Source organism: Mus caroli, chromosome 11, assembly GCF_900094665.2.
Source record: "Mus caroli chromosome 11, CAROLI_EIJ_v1.1, whole genome shotgun sequence".
In the NCBI taxonomy this organism is placed as follows: Eukaryota; Metazoa; Chordata; class Mammalia; order Rodentia; family Muridae; genus Mus; species Mus caroli.
This window is the reverse complement of record NC_034580.1, coordinates 30,305,020-30,331,072: the sequence shown is the minus strand read 5'-3', so window position 1 is coordinate 30,331,072 and position 26,053 is coordinate 30,305,020. Positions and strand designations below refer to the sequence as shown.

General features: G+C 44.5%; 1 protein-coding gene across 1 annotated transcript in view; it reads left to right on the top strand.

Annotated features, from left to right (window-relative positions):
- Dock2 (dedicator of cytokinesis 2) overlaps positions 1-26,053 on the top strand; it is a 558,039-nt gene that overhangs the window by 50,218 nt on the left and 481,768 nt on the right. Inside the window, exons 3-10 of the mRNA XM_021175778.2 lie at positions 335-375; positions 1,429-1,484; positions 2,188-2,284; positions 6,322-6,470; positions 12,675-12,810; positions 14,746-14,900; positions 19,183-19,264; positions 24,866-25,001. Coding sequence (XP_021031437.1) covers positions 335-375; positions 1,429-1,484; positions 2,188-2,284; positions 6,322-6,470; positions 12,675-12,810; positions 14,746-14,900; positions 19,183-19,264; positions 24,866-25,001 — 852 coding nt within the window. The remainder of the gene's footprint in view (positions 1-334; positions 376-1,428; positions 1,485-2,187; positions 2,285-6,321; positions 6,471-12,674; positions 12,811-14,745; positions 14,901-19,182; positions 19,265-24,865; positions 25,002-26,053) is intronic.

Below are 26,053 nucleotides of genomic sequence, written 5' to 3'. Positions count from 1 at the left end.
CATGATGGATGCTTGAGGCCTCTCTCCAAAGGCACTTGGGACCACATGGCCCAGTGTACTGGAGGCTTTACCAAGGCACCTTGTTTCTCAAAAGGAGAAGGGGACTTACCTCAGTCCGAGAATGAAACCCTGTACCTGAGGGAGTTGCTTTGAGATGACGGCAACCAACATGACGCATGTCACAAGCTTCTGGGTCTCTCCTGCCCAGCAGGTCTAAAGCAGCTTGCAAGCATTGCTTTGCTAGGTGAGAAGACACAGATGAAAGCAGAGCAAACCAAGTTAGCAAAAGATGCTGAGAAAGTGAAAGACCTTTGCCTTTGTTTTCTCTTTGCAGACTGGTACAGAGGTTACCTCATAAAGCATAAACTGTCACAGGTAAGGTCACTTTATTTTCATCTGGGATGGTGCAGGATGTCTTCACCTGGCCCTAATGCCTCTTCTGGGCTAGTCTTTCCCTTCATTGTTTTTCAGCAAGTGAGCCCTCCCCAGTCTCCCCAACTTCAACTCCCTACCCCCACTGCTTCCAGGATCTGCACATCCCTTCTTTATCCTCATTCTTTAAGGCTGCCCTGGTACCCTCTTCTCCCCACATCCTTTGAGGACACCACATTTGCTGATGAGTTCCCCTCCCCAGGAAATGCGGTACTTTCTAGTGGAAGCTGGCCTCTGCTCCTTCCTTCAGTGCTGTGTGAGCATTCACTCATCTTCCCCTATGACACAAAAGGACAGGCCTAGGTGCCCTTCCAGATGACAGAGTCACTCCGTCATGTCATCTCCACTATAGCAGGCACTTGGGTTGTTTCATTTCAACTGGTGGGCAGCAAAGTGGTCACATGATGCTCCTATCATGCATACTGCTCGACATCAGGGGGAAATTTCCAAGCAGTTGATCAGGTTTCCTTATCATCTGGGGCGTAGTTATGAAGCATCTTCCATGGAGTTCAAGGAGGCACAATCCTGCCCCGCCCTCTCAGAGGACAGGGACTTAAATCCAGGGAGGAGACATCCCACATCTCAGACACTTAAGTAAAGCCAAGGACTGGCTTCAGACCTAGGGCTCTCCCACATCCCCTTCAGGGACATTAATTCCCTGGAGGTGGGCAGGAAGGAGAGAAGTGGGCTTGTCTCAGCAAGTGAGGGGCCCAGGCCCCGGTTCTATTGATCTCTCTCTTTTGGTCACCTGATAAAAAAAAAAGCACCCATGGGGATACCAGGCTCTTTTGGGGGGTTGAGAGGTGAGAACATGAAGGCCTACTCACATGGGTTTGGAATCTGTGTCTGCTTCATCTAACTCTCAGATTAGTCTTGGAAAGTTTTGTGGTTTCAGAAGCCAGTCAGTGGCTTAGCAGGGGAAGGAAACTGGGAAAACAAGGAATCTGTTATTTTTCTATAACTTGTCTCCCATCCTTTTTATTGTGTTTCCTACAGGGCATTTTCCCTACATCTTTTATCCATCTCAAGGAAGTGACAGTGGAGAAGAGAAGGTACTTGTGGGGACTGGGGAGGGACTCAGTTGGTAAAGTGCCTACCTTGTAAGCATGACCCAAGCTGAGTTCCTTCAGAACACATGTGAAAGGAGCTGAGTGGGATGCTATATACTTATAATCCCAGTGCTGAGCTGAAGGCTGGGATGACAGCCGGATGCCTGAGGCCTATCCTGCTTGTCAAGGTCCAGGCTAGCGCAAGAGTGGGTCTCAAAACAAATCTAAAGCCACAAACAGCAAAGGGAGGGGGTTGCCCCTGAGGAACAGTCCTGTTAAGTCCTCCGGCTTCTACATAAAAAGCACATGTGTAGACATTCACCCCGCCAACACACATGCAGGCACACGCGCACACACAGGCACTTGTGTTACTCGCCAGCATGGTCTCTCCTGGCTCACGGATGCCTTTGTCTGGTTAGCTTTGGCCATCTAAGCTGTCAGGTGGGCAGACGTGTGGGTCCCAGCTCACTTTTCACTAGCAAGCTGCCTTTGGAGCTTATTAAAGTAGATTTGACTCGAATGGTAAGTACGAGGAAGCACCCCTTGAAGGAGAACATTTAGAGGGAAGTTCCGTTTGTTCGTATGATGCAGTCTGGAACGGCTGTAGCTTCCTCTCCAGAGCTGCAACTTGCTGCAGAGTTTCCAGAACTTTCTCTTTTGCACCTGGGTCTCAGTTCTACCTTGCTCTCTCTCCCATCCTAAATAGGAACCTAGAGAACATCATTCCTGCAGAAATCCCTCTGGCACAAGAAGTGACAAACACGCTCTGGGAGTGGGGAAGCATCTGGAAGCAGCTCTATGTGGTGAGACGCAACCTGTTCCCGGGACAGATGAACCCTGCAGCTTTCACTCAGGCTTATGATTGACATTCAGCCTTCAGTGGAGCTTTGAGAGAGAGAAGAGAGAATGCATACTATGACATACAAGGACACTGAGACCCAGAGAGGTTACGTGCTTTCTTTGAAGCCACATAGCTAGCAGTGACAGCTATAATCAATGAGGTCGGGTGGAAACCTTGTGTTTTAAAACAGGTGCAAAAGCTGTTGAACTTGGGTTTGCATACGAAGTGCCTTAATATCTGTTCATAAAATAAATCCTTCAGGTCTGGTAACCTGCCTCTTTAATATTCTCAGGGGATTTGATGTGGTGTGTGGCTGACATTCTGAAAGATTCCCTTATCATATGGTAATTAACTGATGGCCATCGTCTTCAGATCTCTGAAGAAGCTTTGACCCTGAAAAAAACAAAACAAAACAAAACAAAAAAAACCAAAGACCACATTTTATGTGTTTTCTCTGTTTCAAAGCAAATTTAATTTAAAATCCTCCTTTGGTGCGTCAAAGCTCCAAATGAAAACAATTAGCCAAGCCAACCACGAGGCTGAGAAGGGAATGTCAAGCAAACTTCCTGCGAGTTTGTTACAGCCCCGTGCGCACCCACTGATGTGTGCACGCTGCCTGGAGACTATAGTCTATGGTAGATATTAACACCATGTGAAAATTTCCTAACAGGAGGAAATTAGCACATCCAATTCTGTAAGGTTCCCAAAGGCTGTCAGTAAAATGTAGAATATGTATTTTTCTGCTGCTCATTACTGTACCTGAGGCATGCTGACTTATAAAGAGCCATTCTTGATGGCAAATTTCCTGGGTGGTGCTGAATAGCAACATAGCGAGGGGTACATGTGTGCTTATCTAATTGATGTTCCTTATCTTTGATTCAATCATCGGGGTTCCTAAAACCTACCCTCTAAAAATCCCAGCTGAGTTACATTTTGAACCCTATTTCCTCTCAACTCAGATAAAAACCTAGCTCGTGAAACCTGGGATAAGAATCTGGCACAATAATCCTTGCAGATCACTCAAATCATATTAACACAGCAGGGGAGCAAACAGAATCCTTGTGGCTTGAGTGAGTCCTTGTTCCTCTTCACTACTCTCCCTAAAACATCTTTACATATGCACTGTGGACAGCTGATATGTTCCTCTAAGAAATGGCTCTATAGCAAGTTAGCCACACTGTCTACTCTGCAAATAGAAATAGTCAAATGTCAGTGGTTTCATTATTGGGTCTATGACTTTTGCCCTGCCTGAACAGTGTATATTGGACACAATACCTAAATTTGGTGTCCTTTTACTAAATTTATATGAAAATAATTTATATGAAGAATGTTTTAGCATGCCCTGTCATCCCAATATCACATTTCTGATTACTCTAAGCCGTGTACATGCCTGACAATTCAATTAGCCGCCGATTGTCTAGAAGTTAGCCTTAGACTCCTTACATAGCCTAGGATTCAGATGTTAGTTACAGCCAGGGTCCCTAGGATATTTGTGTTTCTGTTGCAGTTGGCTACAAATTGAGGATCCTCACTGCCTTTCCCCACCTAGGTGACCACCTTCTAATTCATAATTCATTAAAATTATGTAGGCTTCATAATTCATTAACATTTCCCAGATCGTAGGAAAGTGCTATACATAAGATGGCAGCTGCATTGTAAAGGGTATAGGTGCAGGATCTGCCTGATGGAAGACACAGGTAGTGCAGTCTTAGCTTCTCTGGTTGAGCCACCCTTGCCAGTTCATGAATGCCCACCACTTGGGATTCTCCACCAACTTGTTGCTCAAGAGTCTTAATTAAAGTTGCAGTACATAAACTTTAATGCATTGCGGCGTCTGATCTTGGAGAGATGAGGTAGTTCAGAGCCAGCCTGAAAATCCCATCCCCTAATCAATTCTGTGGCTGTTTTTTTTCTGGTCTTCAGAGTCTCTCCTGAAGCTGTCTAGGGGTCCAGTAACGTTACAGGACCAAAACCAGTAACGTTAGCACAAAACCAACAATGGATGGCAGAAGCTCTTTCAAAACCACCAAATGGCATTTCTATTGCTTAGTATGTCTTTTAAGGGCCTTATGAACACTGTTCTAGGCCAGAGAAAAAGACTAAATATATGTTTTTCATTATAATACAATACTTTTGCTAAGAGAGGGGCGAAAGTATTTGTCATAGAAGATCATTTTCCAAATAAATGCAATAAAAACAAGACAGGCCAGGAGTGTCAGAACACTCGCCTAGGCATGGGTCCCTGGACCACATAAAATGGAGAGTGAGCTGAGCGCTAGTACGCACCCATTGCTCTCCTCTGAGTGCTAGTATGCACCCATTGCTCTCCTCTGAGCGCTAGTATGCACCCATTGCTCTCCTCTGAGTGCTAGTATGCACCCATTGCTCTCTGCTATCCTAAGGTTCACGAGATGTGACCAGCTGCTTCAAGCTCCTGCTATCTTAACTTTCCTACCATGATGCACTGTACTTTGAACTATGAGCAGGAATAAATTCTCCATCCCTTGAGTTGCTCGTTGTCAGGGTAATTTTTATCCCAGCAACAGGACAAGCAGCCAAGACCAGAAACCCAGCACTATTACTCGGTGATTGTTACAGTACCTGTCAAAAAGCTCTGTGCCCTTAACCTTCTTGTTCTTGATCAGAAACGGACTGGGCTGGGGAGGTGGTTCTGTGAGTAAAAATGCTTGCTGGGCAAGCAAGAGGATCTGGGTTTGAACTCTCATACCCTGTGTGAAAGTCGCATGGATAGTGTAACCATCTGCAATCTCAGTCCTCCTGACCGCAGACGGGAGGCAGAGATGAGAGAATCCCTGGATGCCCCCAGACCAGCCAGCCTAGCATACACAGCAGGAAATACAGCAAGAGACTTTGTAGGAAAGAAGAGGAGAGTGGGTTTTCCTCTGTCCTCTACATATATACCATGGAGCAGATTTGTCTGTATTCATATACCCCCACACCCATCATATAATATAGAAATACACACCACAACACACGTGTAAGAAGAAACTATGACTTTCTTTTCCTGTTAAACAGGATAGGAAGAAAATGAGGATCACATGGTGGGTTAGGGTAACTTGACATTATACACCTGCCCACATATTCTGCATCCTACAAAAACCATGTCTTGGGAAACAGTGCCCTAACCATAGCCTCTTCTGTGAGAGAAGGTGTCCTGGCTCCCAGTCTTAAAGGGCCCAAGTTCTGTTGCTTTCATTATAGCAGATGTTCATGTGCACCAAGTCTATTTGTGTTGGAAATTCTCCCCATCCCACCTTGACCTGAGAGAGATGACTTAAGAGTAGGGATGTTTGCCTTGGTCATTGATTCTAGTTCTATAGTTTGGCATGGCATCACAGTAGCAGGGACACAGATGATGGACAGGAAGCAGAGGGTGGGGCATGGGGCCCAAGACTGATATACCCTCCAGTGGTCTACCTTCCAAAGAAGAGCCATCAGTAAGGACCAAGCATCCAGTACTCAAGCCTTAACACCTTTCTGGGTCCAAGTCAGAAAAACTTTTCTTTTCCTGTGTCTTTAGTTATTTTATTTCTTTACCAAAGGAAGGAAATGTTTGAAAAAACGGACTGACTTTTTTGAGTATGGCTGTTGGGTTTATTTTTCATTTTTATTTTATGTGTATGACTGAATTGCCTCTGTCTGTGTACTACAAGCATGTCTATTCCTGCAGAGGCCAGAAGTGGGGGAGGGACAGACCTGGAACTGGAGACCAGCAAGTGTTATCAATTGCTGAGTCGCGTTTCCAGGCCTGGCTGCTAGATTATTATTATTTTTTTAAACCAAGAAGTGATCGAGAATATTTCTGCTTTGGGGAATTCCAGTGGCCCAAGGGGAAGGACTATATTGGCAGCTGAGCACCAATTCTGTCCCTTCACAGCTGGGTAAGGCTGGGAGAGAGGTCAGATTGCACTCACCCAACGGTGGCCTAGCTTGCCAAATACCTTTGGGTAGGCATTCACAATTGCTTCCATCTTGTAGGCCAGCAAAAAGGAACGCTTCCTCCAAGTGCAGTCCATGATGTACGACCTGATGGAATGGCGCTCCCAGCTCCTCTCAGGAACGCTACCCAAGGATGAGCTGAAGGAACTGAAGCAGAAAGTCACATCGAAGATCGACTATGGCAACAAGTACCTCATGCCTCTGAAAATCGGCTTCCCTTCCCTAGCCTCTCCTTCCTTTTCTCTCCTGGAGAAGCCTGCTTTCACTTTAGACTCTGGAGTCTGCCACTTTCTACTTGGGAGAAGGCTGTTACCTTAGCCTTGCCTCTGTGTCTTTGTGATCACGCCCTGGAGGCTTGCTTATGCAGTGGCTATTACTAGGTACTGCACAGATTTAGGACAGTATTTAACTACTTCCTAGGGACAGGGGAGTATAGACATGCTCACGTTCAGCTTGATGCCTCTTTACCTCTGCTTTGACAAAGCTCTCCTTTAAGTCCCGGTGTGAGGTTTTGTGTCCCTTCCCCCATTTGAAGTTATCCAAGCCACCTGCCTCCAGCTAGCTCACACAGTTACAAAAGTGTTTACCAAATGGAAAGAGAAGCAAGAATGGGTTGAGATTTGAATGCTTTGGCATACAGAAGGAAATGAAACAAATTGCCGAGGCAAGCTAATAGCAGTAACAGTGTTAGAATGAACACTGGATTGGAGCTTATTAAGCACCAGGCTTTGTGCTGTTTCTCACAGGCATTGTTTCACTTAATTCTTTTAATAACTCCGTAAGATGTGTCGTTTTATTACCCCCATTTTATTCTTCATTTTAGACGAGGGAACCGAGGTTCTTACAGACTCGCGGTTGGGGCTGGAGAGATGTCTCCAGAGTTAAGAGCGCTCATTGCTCTCACACGGGATGCTGGATGCCAGTGCCCCACACAAGCATGGTGACTCACAACTGCTTGTAACTCCAGCTCTAAGGGATCCAGCCCTCTCTTCTGGATTCTGAGGGAATCTGCACTCACACATGCGTGCACACATAAACACACAGTTAAAAATAAAATAGTTCTTTTTTTTAAGGGAGTGAAGTTAATTGTTCAGAGTTCTATAGCTAGTTAATGGCACCCCCAGGCTATAGACTTAAGCTGTGTTAGAAAACAATAAAGCCCCACCCCTCTTTTTCAGTTTTTTGAATGCCCTGTGTATATTTTCACTTATTCCAACATAAATGTGTGAAGCCATTATAATTGGATTGATTTTCTAATAGGTGTGGGTGCTGCAAAAATGCAAGTCCCTATCCATGAAGGGTTACCAGTGGCTGCTGTCAAGTCCAGTTAGGAGTATGTTATGAGTGAGCACTTGTCTACTGTCATGAGTTTGATAGCTTAGGATTCAAGAAGCAAGAATGTTTTTCATAGGGGAAGCTCTGTGGAGGAGATGGTCCTTGGGCTTTGGAGGATAAAGGGTTTTTAAGTAAAAAGTGAGTACCAGGGTGCAGGAGAGGTCACAGCCTGTTTAGACTGCAGAGAGGGGAACTGAACCCTGAGCCTGAGGGGAAGGAACCCTCTAGAGAATAGGGTGAGGTTAGTTGGTAGTCAGGCTCTCTGGCCTTCATCATGCTCACCAGGATGGGGCTCCAATGCAGAGATCCGAGGCCAGAGTCCACCTGCTTCCCATCCCAGAGGCTCATCCTACTGTCAGTCCCCTGATGGTATCTTGGAAGTGTATCCAAATCTGTTTCCACGGAGTGTCATCCCACAGTGATAGGTTGCTATGCAGACGCTTCTGCCATGGCTAGGCTGATGTCTTCAGTTGAACACCAAGCATGTGAGAATTGGGGTGTTTTCTGCTTTACAGAGTAGCCTTCAGATGCTCTCTCCTCAGTGGATCTCCTGAGAAGGTTTAGGGTGGTAGAAATGACTGTCCCTTGTAATAAGGCCTCCTCATTTCCCTTACTGACCACCCGGCTATGATACGTGTTTCTGCAGCCCCTGTGCACCTGGGATAGCTATAATTCCCTCTGCCCTGCCTTTCCTCACATCCAGAGACCCTCTAAACCTGGACTATCTGAGTCATCTCTCTGACTCATTGCTGGGGGATCTCTCCCACAGTGACTACCCCACAAGTGGTAACTGAATGAATGGGGGGGGTGACAATGGGAGAGAGAAGAGGAAGGCAGCTCACCCGTAAACTAGGCTCCCCTCTGTAACAGCCTCTAGCCCAGCCCAGTGTCTTCCATTTCAGCCATTCCCTTTGTGGGATCGCGAGATGTTCCCACCGTGGGGACCATGGCCCTAAGCTAAGGGGCTCTGTGCTTCTTGCTTCCCTTGTCTGCTGCTTCTGCTGGAAGTGAGAGGGAGTTGGGATGTTTACTATTGCAATAACACCCTGGGCTCATGGCTCTTGTATAGAAGAGATGGCTTCCTTGCATCCAGGATGCCAATATCTGGACAGAACTTCAAGGACACTGGAGTAGGTGGAACCCCAAGTCTTAGCAATGTCTCAAGAGTCTCTCCATCCTGTTGTTAAGATATCAGACTTCCAGCCGGGCGGTAGTGGCACATGCCTTTAATCCCAGCACTTGGGAGGCAGAGGCAGGCAGATTTCTGAGTTNGAGGCCAGCCTGGTCTACAAAGTGAGTTCCAGGACAGCCAGGGCTACACAGAGAAATCCTGTCTTGAAACAAACAAACAAACAAACAAAACAAACAAACACAAAAAACCCTAAAACAAATATATCAGACTTCCATTGTACATAGGATAGTGTCTTTGGGTACAGAGATATGCAATGTATGGTACAGCCTCATTGAATACCAGAAACAACAATAGGAATTAGTAGGCACAGAGCTTTGATGGAAACCCTGGGTGCTCTCTATATGGCAAGCATACTTTAACTCCTTCCCACATAGTAGCTCAGCTCAGCATTACAATGAGTTTATAAGGTAGATACTATCACCATTTATCCAATGCGGAAACTGAAGCCCAAGGGCTGATTTAGGTGCCTTGACTCCAGAGGCAGCAGAGCCAGAGAGTATAGTTCCAGAGTCCAAGTGCTTAGGAGCTGTGTTCTTCTGCCTCCAAGAGTCTGTATGGCACAGCGAAGGAGGCAGAGAAGCACAGAGACACTTTGGGTAAGAAGCATAGCTATCAAGAGAGGAGAACGGTTGGACAAGGGCTTGAGGAGGTAGAGTAGATGACAACTGCCCTGACTAACAAGGCCAGCAGGAGTTCCTGGATGTTCTGGCTTTCTCTCTGTTGTTGTAATAAAACACTCTGACTGAAAGCAACTCAGAAGGGGAATGGATTTATGTGGCTTACACTTCCAGGGCACAGTCAGTCATTGTGAGAAGCCAAGACTGAAACAGGAGAATCCTAGAGCAATTCTGCTTTCTGGCTCACTCACTCATAGGCTCATGCTTAGCTGGTGTTCTTCCACAACACAGAACCACCTCTTTGGGAATGGTGCTGTCCACAGTGGGCTGCAGCCTCCTGCATCAATTATTAATCAAGACAGCTCCCCACAGGCATGCACATAGGCCAATGATTCTCAACTTTCCTAATGTCGCTACCCTTTAATATAGTTGCTCATGTTGTGGTGCCCCCCCCACCATAAAATTACTTCATTGCTACCTCATAACTGTAAGTTTGCTAGTGTTATGAGTCACAATGTAAATATATGATATATAACCTCTGTGGGGGTTTCCACCCACATTTTGAGAATGGCTGGTATAGGTCAACCTGTTCTAGGCTGTTCCTCAACTGGTGACTCTAGGTTGACAATTAAAGCTGACTAGGAAACTAGGTGGACCGTCAATGGGATTGGATTACTAAATGCCTAGGGGATTAATAATACACTAGTCCGGGTATGTGTGGGAAGGTGTTAACAGGGATCTTGAGGGCTTTGTGTGTTTAAACGACTTGACTAATTCATAGTATGATGGTATTATTGGGAGATAATGAGGACAAGTAGGTCTCTAGGGGATGTGTCCTTAGGAGCCATGTTTTACTCTGGCTCCTGTCTGGATCCTCCTTTCTCTCCTTCATGGCCACCATGCTATGGACTGCTCTGCCCCACCGGCATGTCCCCAGCATGATGGGGTGACACCTTTGAACTGGTGAGCCAAAGCAATTCCTTCCTCTCTTAAAGTTGGTTTCCTAAAGTACTTGGTCACAGCGACCAGAAAGTATGATGAGTGCAAGTGGTTAAGAGAAAGTCGGAGCGACAGTCCAGGAGATGAGTGGGGAGTGAAGATTAGCTAGGAAGAAGCCTGGAGTACCCAGCAGAAAAGCTTGCATTTGTTCGCAGTCTGATAGTGAGCTTAGCAAAATCCAACTCTGTTTTCCTTTATTCTCCATCTTTTAAAAATTTGTGTGGGGTGCGGAGTTTCCTGCCTTACCTCTTCTCGGATCTGTAGTACCACTTTCTTGAACCAAAGAGAGCAAAGGGGCTCCCTCCTGAGGAGAAAACACATCAAAACTTTTCAGTCTTCACAATGAATAGTGTTGGCTCAGCGTAGCAGTATCCACTTGAAAGCCAGCCTCACCTCCTCCCAGGTTCCAAGAGAGAACAGTGGACAAGCTCTTCCATATCCAAGCAATGAGGAATCATCAAATGACTCCTCAAAGTCCCAAGATGGCTGGACCTGAGAGGATGTTTTATTCATTCAGTTCAGAACTGAATCCACTTTGATCAATTTTGAGGGGAAGAGCTAGAGAGATCTTGCGGCTAAATTATGTATCGGCTCTGCTCCATCTTTTCTCCTCAGCATTAACTGAGTGCCTTTATCCCCCCTTGGCATCACTATCTGGGCAGCATGGCCATGCAATAGTATGAGTCATATCTAGCTGGAAGTTAATTTCGTAATGAATGTCGACAAATGGGTGATCCTTGGCTCCCTTCCATTTGTATTTGGATGAGATACGAGACAAGCTTCTAAATTTGCTTCTTAAGAGTGTAGAGCAATCTCCTTCATTTGCCCTTGATGTTCCTTCTAAAGGCTGGTCTTTGTAACGGGGCCCAGTAAGATGACTGTTGACCCTCTCTAAACTTCCAGCTCTCCTCCCCTTCTTTCTAAGCCTGGATGATTGACACTTGAACCAGTATCAAATGCTAGAGGAACTTCAAGTTACAACCTGCCAACCCGCCAACCTGCCAACCTGCCCCCTCCTCTCAGCCCACCCTATACAGACTCCTAAGAGTTTAGAGTAGGGGCTCAAAGTATAGGCAGGGGTGCTGTGGTAGCTTATATCAATATGGTGGTTTTGAAAAATGAACTACCTCCCTCTTCTTAGCCTCTTTTAAATAGGAAGAGTAGTAGAATCTGCTTTGCAGGGTGGTGGTGCTGCTGCTGGTGGTGGTGGGTGTGTGACCAGATGTAAAGTAGTTAATGCTTGTGAGTTTCCTATCAGTGCGTGGTGAGTGCTGTTGCTATCTTTAATAACAAGGAGAATGACAGACGCTGTTGACACAGATCAATACCAAAGAAGTGAAAGCCCGTGGCCTGGAAACCAAGCAGCTGAAGAGCGAGTAGTGGGCAGCAATCAATACATCTCAGATAGTTTTATCCCAACAACCGTTCTCATATATTTATTGAATAATATATGAATACCTCTGTGTGTGGGCGTGTGCAGTGAAACATTAAACACACTCCTTCTTTGACTATTCCTCGTCTTCTGGCCCCAGGCCCTCTGCCTTTCTCTTGGGTAATCCATGTCTGTGGTTTGCTCCTTTTTGGCATCTAGATCTCTGTACATGGCTCTTCTTAACCATGCAAGCAGAAAACACATCTGGCTAGGTTTGTTGTCCCTCATTGTGTGTTTTGAACTATTTCACATAAAATACATGATTTTCCCAAATTTCATCTTGTTCATGAAGGTATTTTTACTAAGCATGCCAAAAACGACATACTATCTTTCTGTATGCATGTTTTCATGCATGTAGCTGCACATGTGTGTGCAGATGGAGACACCTATAGGGAGGCCCAGTAGGATTTGTTCTTCTGGCTCCATTCATTGGTTCTGGTTTGTTTTATGTAGGGTCTCTCACTGGCATGGAACCCACCAAGTTGGCTAGGCTGGCCAGTCAGTGAGCTCTAGAGATTTGCCTGTTACTCGAGCATAGGAATTACAAGCATCTCTCACCATGCCTGCTTTTGTTATGTGGGTTCAGAGACTCTAACTCAGGTCTTCTTGCTTGGAAAGTAAACATTTTCCTGACTGGGCCATCTTTCTTACCAGCCCCAAACAATGCACTTTTAAACTCCACTCCCTCGTTTAACATTACTGATCAGTTTACTTAGCCATTTCTCTTTTAGTAGAGGTTTTAGCTTTTAGTCAGCCGTTTGCTGCAGACGCCATCCTAAAGGCCTCTCCAGCGTCACCTCCAGCTCTTGCCTTACAGAATCCTTGAGCTCGATCTCATTGTCAGAGATGAAGACGGAAACATACTGGATCCTGATAAGACCAGCGTCATCAGCTTGTTCCATGCTCACGAGGAGGCAACTTACAAAATCACAGAGCGCATCAAAGAAGAAATGGTGAGTTTTGTTCGGCAGCCTTTGGCCAAGTGAAGCTGGCATTTAGCACATCATAAACCTAAAATAATAGGCTACTGCACTGTTATTCAAGGGGCCATCTGGCCTACGACTGAGATGATTGGAAACAATGCAAGCTTCATTATTATTACCTAGATCTGTAAGTCATTCAGCATGCATCCAACAGGCAGTTAAATGCCAGACAAATTCCCCCATCTCCTGGATTCTAGAATAAAGAAGAGAAGAAAGGCAGCGAAGATATAAATAAATTAATTAAAAATTAATTGCAGCTGGTGATAAAAAACAATAAAGTAGGCACTGAATTAGGAGATGCTTTAAGAGGCAGAAAAGGTCTTTTGGAGGAGTGAAAGAGTAACACGGAATTCACCAGTACGAGGGGCTCTGGTGGCCAGTGCTCCAGGCAGAGGGAGCAGCAAGTGTGAAGGCCCTGAGGTAAGACCAAGTTCTGAAGAAGTCCAGTGTGAGCAGGGCATGGTGAGTTTGGGAGTGGACTGGTTTGCAGAGACAGGCAGTAGAGTCTATGCAGAGTCTGCTTCTCTAGAGCAGCTCGGGGGAACTGTGGGGAAACACTCAGATGTCAGTTTCAGTAGGATGGCAAGCCAACAAAAGACTTCAAGGAAGACTAAATCTCATTTATAGTGGCCATATGTCATTTTTATTATTTCAAACTTTATTTTTTTTTTAAAAAGTGCAAATAAAAACATCATGCACTGAAATCAATTATTTTTGTATAAGTACAAAAATAGATTTGATAGTGAAAGTGTACTATACTATGAAGCTTCATAGCTTCAGAATGGCTGCTCCAACTGTATAGTTCATTAAGATGTGTAGACTTGGGGTTCTGGTTAATTGCTATGCATCTTTGGAAAGCAATTACATTTTTAGACATATAGTGTTACTGCTCTCATGTAGTAAAAATTGCTGTCTCTAAGTTTCACTTGGGCGGACGTTAGTAATATGTGGTGATGTATATTCCACTCAACAATTAGCATATTGACAGTGCTACCACTGTACCACTTCTTCATGCATCTTCCTTATCCCTAAGCCCCAGCAACCTCTAATTGCATCCTCTTACTAGTTCTGACTCTTTTAGAGCTTCTAAATAGAATATCCATTTTTCTGTCTTGGCAGTTTTGACTTAGCATGTTGCTCTGGGAGTTCTTTTCAATGCTGAGCGAGTATATTGGCGACCTAATGTTGATGTGGCATTGTCTTAGGGTTTCTATTGCTGTGTTAAAGCACCATGACCAAAAGCTACTTGAGGGAGAGAGGATTTATTTCATCCTACAATTCACAGGATACACTCCATCACTGAGGGAAGTCAGGGCTAGAACTCAAGGCAGGAACAGGAGAAACCATCGCACAGTGCTGCACACTGCCTTGCTCCTCATAGCTTCCTCATCCTGCTTTCTTATACATCTTAGGACTGGCTGCCCAGGGGTGCCACTGTTCCCAGTGGTCTGTGCCATCTTCTCTCAGCAATCAAAAAAAAAAAAAAATTCTCAGGTGACTTACCGATAGGTCAATCTTATGAAGGCTTTTTCTCAACTGAGGGTCTTTCTTTCCTAATGATTCTAGCTTAGGTCAAGTTGACATGAAACTAGTTTCAAAAACCACAAGCACTTATGAGCAGATTCTCTTTACAGCTCGTGCTTTTTATGATACTAGCTTCATGGGGAATTCCACAATTCCCCATGGGTCAGTGGTGAGATCTCCAAGGATAGGAAGACCAAAGCAAGCAGAGTCAAAGAGAAAAGCCTCAGACTGCAGAAGCTTGTGGTAGATATGTGGATGCTCAAAGATTCAGGCTTACAGCGGGAGGGGCTCCTCAGGACCGAGAGAGCTTTTCTGTTGCTTTATGTGGCATTGGGATAGCATGTTATATCTTCTCGTTTTCTTCCTCCTTCTACCCTTCAGTCAAAAGACCAGCCAGATTATGGGGTTTATTCTCGGATCTCCTCATCCCCCACCCACAGCCTCTACGTCTTTGTGAGAAACTTTGTGTGCCGAATTGGGGAGGATGCTGAGCTCTTCATGTCTCTCTATGACCCCCACAAGCAAACGGTCATCAGGTCAGTGTGTTCGGTGTGGCCTGTGGGAAGTTGGGAGTTGGAAGTTCACAGAGGATTGTTTCTTCCCATCACTCTCTCTGGAGTAATTCCTACCCGAAAAGAAACAATGTCTATGATGGTGTGGGGAGAACCCTTTTGGAGGCTGTGGGAGGCAGATGGAAGTGTTATTTGACGCTAGATTTGTTTTCTCAGTGGATTTATGGTGATGATAATGTGTTTTGGTTACCAAAAATTATGAGAGTCAGACAAACAGCAATTTGTAGACTAAAAATGCCTGTGGTTAAAATGGGAGCTAAGGAATGAATGGTGAAATGTCTCCGATCTCCATAAAAGCCCACATCCTTGTTCTGGTGTTTGACTTTGCTTAACCCTAACTAACTGCTAAACATTCGTACTCCCAAGTCTCCTGTTTGAAAACTGTAAGCACTGGTCTCTCTGGCTGTTATTTTCAGGCTTCAGTGAGAAAAAGTACATGTTAAGATGGGCCTGGCATACCAATAGGCTATCATCACATGTTAATATGGGCCCGGCATACCAATAGGTTACCATCACATGATAATATGGGCTCGGCATATCAATAGGCTATCATCATGGCTCCATTATATTGACTGCTTTTGGGTACAGAGGAAGTGAGGGAACTCCTGAATGCCTCAGCTTAAGAACTGGAAATATCTTTGGGAATCTTGAAAAATATGGACAGCCCCCAGGTCAACTCCCCTCACCCATACTTGTGGCCCAGACAGTCCTTGCCTCAGTGGATCCTCATCTGACTCCATGTGGTGGGGTTTTGGAACACCTAGTCTCCATTTGAGCATTAGAATAGATAGAGTTAGATTATAATCTTTTGGTGTTTGTGATGAAAATGGTGTTTTCCTAGATCACTGCTAAGGTGATTAAATGAAGTCACGGGCAGTGCCTAGTAAATGGTGGTTCACCAGGAGATGGTCATATGTGGTAGGGCTGTTTATCTAGGAGGACTGCATATAGGTCTGTATTCAACTCATTTGATCCTAGCATGATATTTAGGTGGGAAGGTGAAACTAGGAAAGTCAGGAAACTTGCCCTTGCCCAAAGTCATACATGTTTATAAATGACAGAGCTGAAGTTATACCCATGTCCACTTAACTTCAAAGATAACTTATTCCCCATGCAATTTTGCCACTCAGGTATGAGTTATATCACGTGCCTTGTATGATCACCAGCAGAGTTTCAGCACCATTAGTGTGGAAAGCTAGACTTTATTGAACACCTAAGTCCCTGCCACTCACCTGGCTCAGTCTTAGTGGATATGATACTAAAACTAGATACTCTGTCATATCCACTAGATACTAGAAAAATACTAGTTTCTGCTTCTATAGGCCATTTTACCCATGTGCCATAGGCTACTTCCTGTCTCCTAACAATTTTACTGTAGGTACCTGAGGAAAAGGTCTTAACAGCACCATTAGGAACTCAGTGTCCCTTAGACACATGGCAACTTGAGTTTGCATTGGTGAGGGTGCCCCCCTGACTCACTCATTGATGGATGGCCTCAGTCAGCTTTGTGAGGGGAGATGATAGATCACTGAGATGGCTGATGTGCCACCCTGGATGATATACTCGATGGGACATGTCTGAGTGGTGTCTCTGGGAGTGCCAGGGACACAGGGCAGCACTTAGGGAGAGGAGGAGAGAGGAAAAAAGTTCCAGGATCTTGAAAGTACCAAACAGGAGAAAGCAAGAAGAGAGAGGGGCAAGGGGCAGAGAGAGCTGGGATCTTCCCCGTGCAGTATGACTCAGACTAGATGCTCCTTCTCTCACACCGAAATCCTTTCTACTCCTGCCAGTCTAGTCACCTACTATCTCAGTACTAGTCTAACCTACTATCCCAACCAGATGTTAAGGCATCCTCTGTCAGGGTTCAAATGGGAACTGGAGGCAACTTATTTGGAACTGATCTTTTCAGGTCAAGACCATTTGTGGCCAGGTTCCCAGGATCTCCAAAGAGATCTGGCTTGGAAATTAAAAATGCATTTTTTTTTTGGTAGGACAAAGATGCTGCAGCACAGGCAGGAGGCCAGAACTGAGCTTCTGTCCCAAGGTGTCCAAGAGGATGGGGCAATCCTTCCTTTCCCTTACCCGTGTTGATGGTTCAAGCCTTCAGAGTCTATCATCGGCTCTTCTTGGGCAAGGATGGATGGGAGCAGCTCAGCCCTCTAAATTGCTTTTCTTATTTATGATTACATTTCTCTTAGAAGGAAATTGCTGGCGCCTGCTGTTTAGGTGGAATAAGCTGGTCATAAAGGGGACTGTACCATGTGATGAAAAGTGTTGGGCAGAACCCAGGCACTTCAACACGAGCAACCCATAAATAACCAAGGGTGGTCATTTAAAAATGTCGGATTGAGCCTTCTTGCTATCAGTAGCAAGTGTCTCATTGATAGCAAATTTGCTATCCATCCCACTGAAAATTTTAGCCTTAAAAAAATGAAAAAATTGTACATTTAATTTGATTGCATTTTAACTGTAAGTTAATTGAAGGCCAGACTCCATCTGCTCGAGGTTCCATACCCTTCTTTAGTTTTGATCCTCTTTAACCCTTTGTGTGAGTCTGGCTGGGTGGAGCAGGTTTGCTATCTCAGCTATTCTAGAGACTGAGGCACTAGGAATGTGAGTTCAAGGCCACCCTTGGAAACTTAACCAGACCTGTTCCAAAACCACCATCACCAACACTCAGTAGTCGAGCACTCACAGAGCATATACAAGCCCAGGCTTCAATTCTCTGTTTTTCCCAATAAGCAAGTGAAAACAATAAACTGACAGTAAAACTCCAGACAAATAAGAAATACCATTTTGAGTGTAGGGAAGGGGAGAGAGAGATTGAGAAAGAGAGATTCTGAGTAAGGCAGTTCTCGTTCACCTGGTGAATTATTTTATGCTGCCTATTTGGATTGAACTTGGTTATATTGCTATTTTATATTTTATTAATTCAAATTAATGGGCATTTATTTGGCACCAACTGTATGTTTCTGCATGGCATATAACATCTAATGTCTCATGGCATTACATCACATTAGCACTGGACCTCTAAGTCTTCCTGGCCTGGGTGAACTAACTATATACCCAGGTGTATATTGTTGTCAGTAGAGGTCAGATGGCAAATGGTGGTGTTCGAGTCTTGGGGCATCTCTGAGTGACAAGTTGCCACCATTCCCTCAGATAACTCTTCACTGAATTTCCATTACTTGAATTTTTTAGAAGTTTATTTTATTCTATGTGTATGTGTGTGTCTGTTTGTATGCACGCCGTATTTGTGAAGATGCCTACAGAGACCAGAGGAGCTAGGGTCAGGTACTCTAGAACTGGAATTACAAGCCATTGTGATCTAGTCTATGTAGGTGCTGAGAACCAAACCTGGGTCCTTTACAAGAGCTTCAAATGCCCTTAACCCCTGGTCCATCTCTCTAGATCCCTTCCATTAGTTTAAAGATAGAGTAAAATAAAAAATCCCCAAATGGCCTACATCGCCGTTTTCTCTGGGTCTCTTTTTAATTTATCCTCTGACTATTTAACTCTTAATGCTCCTTCTTAGATTCTTTTCATGACCGTTGCATACATCTTTACCTCACCAGTAACCTTTCATGGTCTATCCTCAACTTGATTATGTGTTTTTTTCCTTAGCGAAGATGTCTCTGACTATGTAGACTAGGATAAACTTTCCAATGTGCATTCTTATGGCATCTTGAAAGTTTCATTTACAGGTCACTTGCATTTCACTATTATGAAGTTGTCAAATAGCATTAGAACAGTTTATTCAAACTGTATCAAAAGTAAAAACTATAGGGTCCATCATAGTAAGATATTCTATTAGTAGAAACAGTTGTACTCCCAAAAGATAACTTCAAGAATCCAAATTCAGTGTGAGAAGGAGAGTGGGCTGGAAAGGGAGAAACTCTCAGCATTCTGCAGAGCCTGCTAAAATCCTTTCCTTTCTCATCTCTGACTTTCTCTATAACCTCTACAGAGTATACAGCTGCTCGGCAAAAATATTAGGCAGCTGTGCCAGAATGTTCTTAGCAGTTGGGGAGGAAGGTGTTTGTGGATACACATATGTTCATAATTCTTTCTCCCACTTGATGTCTGTCTCCCAACATAACTTATCTTTCAGAGGGAAGGAATGTATTTTTCACAAACTCTGCCCTGTCTCCAGTAGCCACAAAGGTGCTGAGAACATAGCTAATGCTCATCCGTATCTATGATTGGATGTTCTACCTGTAACAGGCTGCTACTCTTCCTCCCACAGTGAGAACTATCTGGTGCGATGGGGCAGCAAAGGATTCCCAAAGGAAATTGAGATGCTCAATAACCTGAAGGTAGTCTTCACGGTGAGTGTGCACTCTCTGACCACTGTGCTCTATATGCCCAATGATCTGGCCTTGGGAAGCTTGGGAAGGAGGCTGGCTGGACATTGATCATGATGGAGCATGGGCTCTGTGCAGAGCTGTAGTTTAGGCTTTAAATAGGGATTCGTTGCTCATGGAAGCATGGTGTGTCCCGAGGATGATGTTGAGAACATGAATCACATCCTTTGCTCTTCCCATTCTCTCTCTGTTTCTGACTCCTGTATACACAGACAACATAGTACTATGTAAGCAAGTACACTTCTCTGAGCAACAGTGGCTAGTTAACCCTGGGCATAGAAGATACTATTTTATTTTTTAGTTAATTCACAATAAATCTAATTTTCTTTCTTTGGTTCAGGACTTTCTGAAAGCACATCTAAAATATACCAGGAAAAAATTAGCACATTTCTAGAACATTGGTTGCCTTATTCATTTGGACATTTTGAATATAATTAAGCCATAGGTAACTAAAGACCTGGCAGGTCCTTAGGACCGTCCTTCCAAATACCAATACTTAGCAGCATGACTCATATGTTGAAGGCTAAAGTCAATTGTTATTTAGATGAGTTATTTAGGGAATTGAACTTGACCCTTTAGAATCAAATAGGGGATGCAGTGAACAGAATGAGATAGGGTTAGAGTTTCTAGCAGGGAGCTCCTACCTTGTCCTTTCTTCACTAAGGATGCTGGCATTGTCTGCAAGCTCCTCTTGGGAGAAGACTGTGTGGTTTTGTGCCCCATTGCCTGCATTAGAGAGGGAAATTATGGAGGAGGAGCAGGGATGGGTTTTGGCATTGACCAAACTGACGAGTGGAATCCAGAAGTGACTGACATGCTAGATTAACCTACCTTGCTCTACAATGGTTTTGCTGTTACAGCCCATTAAGTGCAGTGTCTTATGTTACATCGTCATTCGATTGAGGTATAGTTGATTTATTTTGTTTGTTATTTCTTGAAAAAAAAATAGGCCAGAGGCATGGAATGGGATCATAGGTCTTAATTGCTTGAACAGAGTTTTCTTGGCATATACAAATGTGCTTCAGTCTTTTTATCTCTTACTAGTTAGAAGGAGGAGCCTATTTATTTGTTTGACAAATAGGAGAGTCCCACAGGGCTTCCTGATTAAACCAAGAGACAGATGTTTCATGAGACAGGGAAGGACAGGGAATCAATCAGAGCTTTGCCGTGCAGAGGACCAATCCATGATGCAAATATGAATGAAAGGCCATGGGTGAGTTTGTGTCACATGGTATTAGTGAGAACTGGAGCCTGGCTTCACGACACGGTGCCACACCTCTATTTTGCAGAACAAGTGAACTTGAGACCTTCAGTTGAGCGGTTGGACAGACTACTGCTCCCCTCTGTTGGGATGATTGACATCTCCATTTTGGAACATGAAAGGTCATGGTGTTCTCATGTTTTGCACGGATTCAAGAGCCACATGGAAGCTCTGTACCTGCTGCTAGGATACAGCAGCGGATAAGCTGATGTGGCCCCTGCTTTTAGGTCTGGTAGTGTGGGACCTGAATAATGATAGACCATTATTAATAATTAGTATAAAATTATTTTTATTAATTTCATTTAAAAACATATACCTTGGATTTAACAAAATTTTAATATTTGGGGAAGCAGAACAATAAAACGTAAAATAAACACCACCTGCTATCAGGTGTGTTACCATGGCTTTCAATTCATACCTCTCTTTCCTGCAGCTTCAGACAGCAGGGAAGGAGGATTTTTTTTAAATTAAAATTAATTAATTAATATAAAATCAATAAACAAAGAATAAGTACACGGTAACAATGTCAGAGAGCAATCCATATAACACAGGTATTTAAAACAGGGTGACATGATATTGCATAACTACAAGCTACTTTCAACTGTGTGTCACAGTGATGCTTGCTGAAGCGGGACATAAGCTATAACTTGGCAGCTGGGGCATTAGTTGGCATCTTTCTGTGCCCTTTGGATGCTTGCTTTCTCTGGTCTCTTCTTCATGGGCAGGACTGTGACTTCCTGGGCCCGTGAAGCTGGCATATGGGTCTGGCTGATTGCTGAGGTCACCTCCATCAGCTTCCTAAGAATTTACCCTCCTTGGCCCACAGTAGGAAAGCGGGATGGACCATGAGGCATCCTGTGCTTTAGCCCAGGAAACTGCAGGGAAGAGGGGTGGGAGGTGAAAGGCCCATAATGCACCTGACTGCTATAGTTCAGCTTTCCCCCAAATGGTAGAACTTTGTAAGAACAAAGTAGAAGTGACTGGGGTTAGGGGCAGGCAGCCAATGGCTGGAGCCTACAATCTCAGTAAGGATTGCTGGTTTACACGTCATCCCAAGAATTCTCGCTGAGCTGTGAAGTGTATTCAGGAAGTTTGCTGTGGTAATAGAATATCCAGGTTTTCTAGGGACTGGGGTGGGCTCCACATGAGAAATAGGGACAATATAGAAACGTGTCTCAAGTGACATGTTTTCTAAGGTGGGGGGGGGGAGGGGATGCGACCTCAGAGATGACAAGAGAGATGACAAGGGTATCAAGAGTGTTAGTTTGCTAGAGCTGCTGTAGCAAAGCTTCTTGGCAGACATTTATTATCTCAGAGTGCTGGACACTAAGAGCAGTGCGCTGGATGGGTAGGTTTGTCTGAGGACAATTCTTTGGTTTGTAGACAGCACTTTTCTTCCTGCGACTTTTTCATGGTCATGTGTACATGTATTCATTTGAGCTGCATGTGTGCATGCATATGATCATGTGTGAGTGTGTGTGAGAGAGTGTGTGTGTGTGTGTGTATGTGAGAGATGCATGTGTGTGTATGTGTGTGAGAGTATGTGTATGTGTGTATGTGTGTGAGAGAGTTCATGTGTGTGTGTGTGAGTCTGTGTGTGTGTGAGAGAGAGAGAGTGAGACTGTGTGTGTATGTGAGAGAGTGCATGCGTGTGTATGTGTAATAGAGTGTGTGTATGTGAGAAAGAGTGTATGTATGTGTGTTTGTGACAGAGAGGGAGAGTGTGAGAGAGGGTGTGTATGTGTGTATGTGGGAGAGAGTGTATGTGTGTGTGTGTGTGTGTGTGTGTGTGTGTGTGAGAGAGAGAGAGAGAGAGAGAGAGAGAGAGAGAGAGAGAGAAAGAGAATGTGTGTGTGTATGTGTATATGTGACAGAGAGTACATGTGTGTATGTGTGTGTATGTGTGTGTGTGAGAGAGTATGTGTATGTGTGTATGAGAGAGTTTGTGTGTGTGCCTGTGTATGTGTGAGAGAGAGGCAGAGAGAGAGAGAGAGAGAGAGAGAGAGAGAATGTGTATATTTATGGCTTCTTGACTCTTCTGTTTGTGAAAACAGACATTATATTGGATTAGCCCATTCTAATGACCTCACTCTAACCACACTGTATCTCTAAGAGCTAAGCTCAAGTGCAGCCATGCTCTGAGGTGCTTCGGTAAGGGCTTCAGCAGAACAATTCAGTGTTGGTGGAAACCATTCAGGTGTCAAGGCCTCAATGGCTCTGATATTTCTCCCAAATACATCGGTTTACATATTTCAAAAATATAAAAACACCTTAATGAGAGGGGAAAACCAAGAATGGAGTTCATTGTTAATTCCTGAGGACAGAGATCTTGAGCACAGAGAGAAGTTGATTATGCAGAAGAACAAGAGGCAGACATTTGAGGTGGAGGTGTGTTTCAGAAGAAGGATCCAGAGCTTAAAGAGAGTATTGTGTATCTCCAGAGCACTAAAGCAATCTCTGTGGATAAAAATAGAGAGAATAGTGAGGAGTCAGCTGGCGAGGACAGCTGGGTGTATTATGTCTAGTCCCTTTCATGTCAGCTCGGACGGATGAGCACTAACAGGGTAGGAAACAAGAAGCTATTAACGTTGCTGAGGATGAGAAACACAAAAAAGACAAGACAACCCCCCCCCCCAAAAAACCAAAACCAACCAACCAAAATCCCCAAGCCCCCAAGACCCCCAAAATTCAAAACAAATCCAATATGTCATCCTGCCTTCCGAAGATGAGTTCCTAGGCTGCTCCAGACTGGAATGGCTGAAGGAGTCCTGCGGCTCCTCTGGGGCAAGGCAGGGTGAAGAAGACATAGCAGGCATTCTCAGCTTGCCCTTGCATTCTAGCCTTCTCTCTCTCCCTGCCCCTAGGGGTGATTCCAGTGATAGGGGCGACATTCTTTACTCCACCAGCTGGCAAAAGGAGAGCCCTTCGTGATTCGGGGTTTCCAGGAGCAACTGAGGGGATATGTATCTGAATCTGCAGGGAGGCAAGACAGCTGAGAAAAACAGAACTTCTGGCAGTTTTGAGCAGAGTTCCTTCTTTGGCAAGAAAACTTGGATTTTGCTATGAAGGCTTTAAACATGGCCCATGGATGTTATGGAAGACAACCTTATTCCCTGAAGTCAACTGACTGATGAGGTTCACAGCAACATGGAGATTACTGTTTGACCAGTCACACATCGTAGCCTAGCCAAACTGGAACAAGAGATAGAACTGGCCCATGTCCTTGTAGGGAGATCTGGGCCATGCCAAAGTGTTGTCTTATCCCCAGAGACTCTGCCCTCTGCATTTCCTCTTTCTCATTACAGTGAGAGGCAGGGGCTAGCTGCTCTGCCTGGGTACTGACCCTGATGTGAGCTGGTAGCTTGTCCCCTGTGCATATGTTCACAAGAGAATTAACTCAGATAGTAAGCTGCTCTCTGGCATGGGCAGGCCAAGGGTTGCCTGTCTAAGCCAGCGTAATAGCATGTCTTGCTGTTTCTGCCCCAACTCATCCTAGCTGGCAGGGAGCCCCAGGAAGATGGGCATCTAAATATACTGCAGAGGATGACGTGATGCTTGGGGCACGCCTCTGTGATGCTGCTTCAGTTACTAATTTCCATCCCAGAGTTGCCAAGGGCCAAGATTATGATCCCAAGGAAGCTTTCCTATAGGGCAAAAGGAGATGCAAAAATAGCATCATTTTAATAGTACTTGAGCACATTGTCAGGGATCAGATGAGATGATGCAGCAGGGAAACTACAGAGTCCTGCCATTCAGGATCTCAGCTGAGTCTTGCCTTCCTTATCTGTCCAAAGAGGGGTGTGGTGATGTCATTTTCTTTTTTTTTTTTCTTTCTATTTATTAGGTATTTTTTTCTTCATTTACACTTCCAATGCTATCCCAAAAGTCCCCTATACCCTCTCCCCCCACTCCCCTAGCGACCCACTCCCACTTCTTGGCCCTGGCGTTCCCCTGTACTGAGGCATGTAAAGTTTGCAAGACCAATGGGCCTCTCTTTCCACTGATGGCCAACTAGGCCATCTTTTGATACATATGCAGCTAGAGACAGGAGCTCCGGGGGGTACTGGTTAGTTCATATTGTTGTCCCACCTATAGGGTTGCAGACCCCTTTAGCTCCTTGGGTACTTCCTCTAGCTCCTCCATTGGGGGCCCTGTGATCGGTGATGTCATTTTCTACCTTCCCTAAGGTTGATGGTGACATTAAAATGATAATCACAGTCCTTTAAATGACAGTTGCTTTGTTCCTATTTTACATGTTTTTATTAAATGCACAATCATAACTGTTTTCTCTCCTGCCCTTACAGGATCTTGGAAATAAAGACCTCAACAGGGATAAGATTTTCTTGATCTGTCAAATAGTCCGAATTGGGAAGATGGATCTTAAGGACATTAATGTCAAGAAGTGCACCCAGGGGCTGAGGAGACCTTTTGGGGTGGCAGGTGATGACTGATGTTCTGCAGTTTCATTTTATTAGAGCACATGTTTTATATAGCTGAATTTTAAAGATTATTTCTACACCCTCACCCCTGCAAAATCTGGGCCAAGCAGCTCTTCATAACTACATTTGTGACGACTAACCGAAGTCACCGGTGACTAAGTTCAGATTTATGGGAAGCTCGGCAGATAATGTGGTCCTGAGGTCTTGCGCAGAGCACCCAGGAACGCTGTGCCGTCTGAGCAGTTGGCACCTCTGCTCCTTATTGCCTGTGAAGAAGGAAGAACAATACGCTCCAGATCTAATTACGGGGAGCAAATCATTTTGAGAAAAGACAGATCTCCAGAATAGGAAATGCAGTTACACAGAGTGAGTCATGCCATCCTTCTGAGTTCCAGATGAGAGCAGACACTCAGATGAGAGTGGGGGCACTGCAGGGTCCTTATGTGCCGTCCAGAGCCACACAGCTCCACCTTGCCTCTGGTGCTGGCTGTACATGCACCCAGAGCTTCATCATTCCTGCCCTACTTTCCTGGGTTATGTGCTATCTCTCTGGCTATTAGTGGAAGGAACTATTATTTACCTAATATATTTTCTTTTTTAATTAACACACTTTATTTCACTATTTTTCTCAAAAGATGATTTAAAAACCCGTGACATTGCAATTGGATATACCACTTTTTTTCTCATTATTAAAATATAAATTGGGTGAGGGGTGTGTGTGGCTGGAGGAATGGCTCAGTGGTTAAGAGGGCTTGCTGTTCTTCCCGAGGACCAGAGTTCAGTTCATAATCACCTATAGTTCCAGCTCCAGGTCATCAGGTGCTTACAGACCTCTGCACTCATTCTTACACATGTGTGCAATCATACACAGATACCTAATTATGAGTAACTAACTAATAAAGCAAAGCTTTCAAAGCTGATTAAAAAAAAAAACCCAAGTTTTACATCATGAACTCTTTTAAATCCCTGTAGCTCATCCATTTTGTTATCTTGGAATACTTCCTTCTACCATTACAAGTCCCCTGGCTTCCCAGTCATCCCTCGCATACTTGC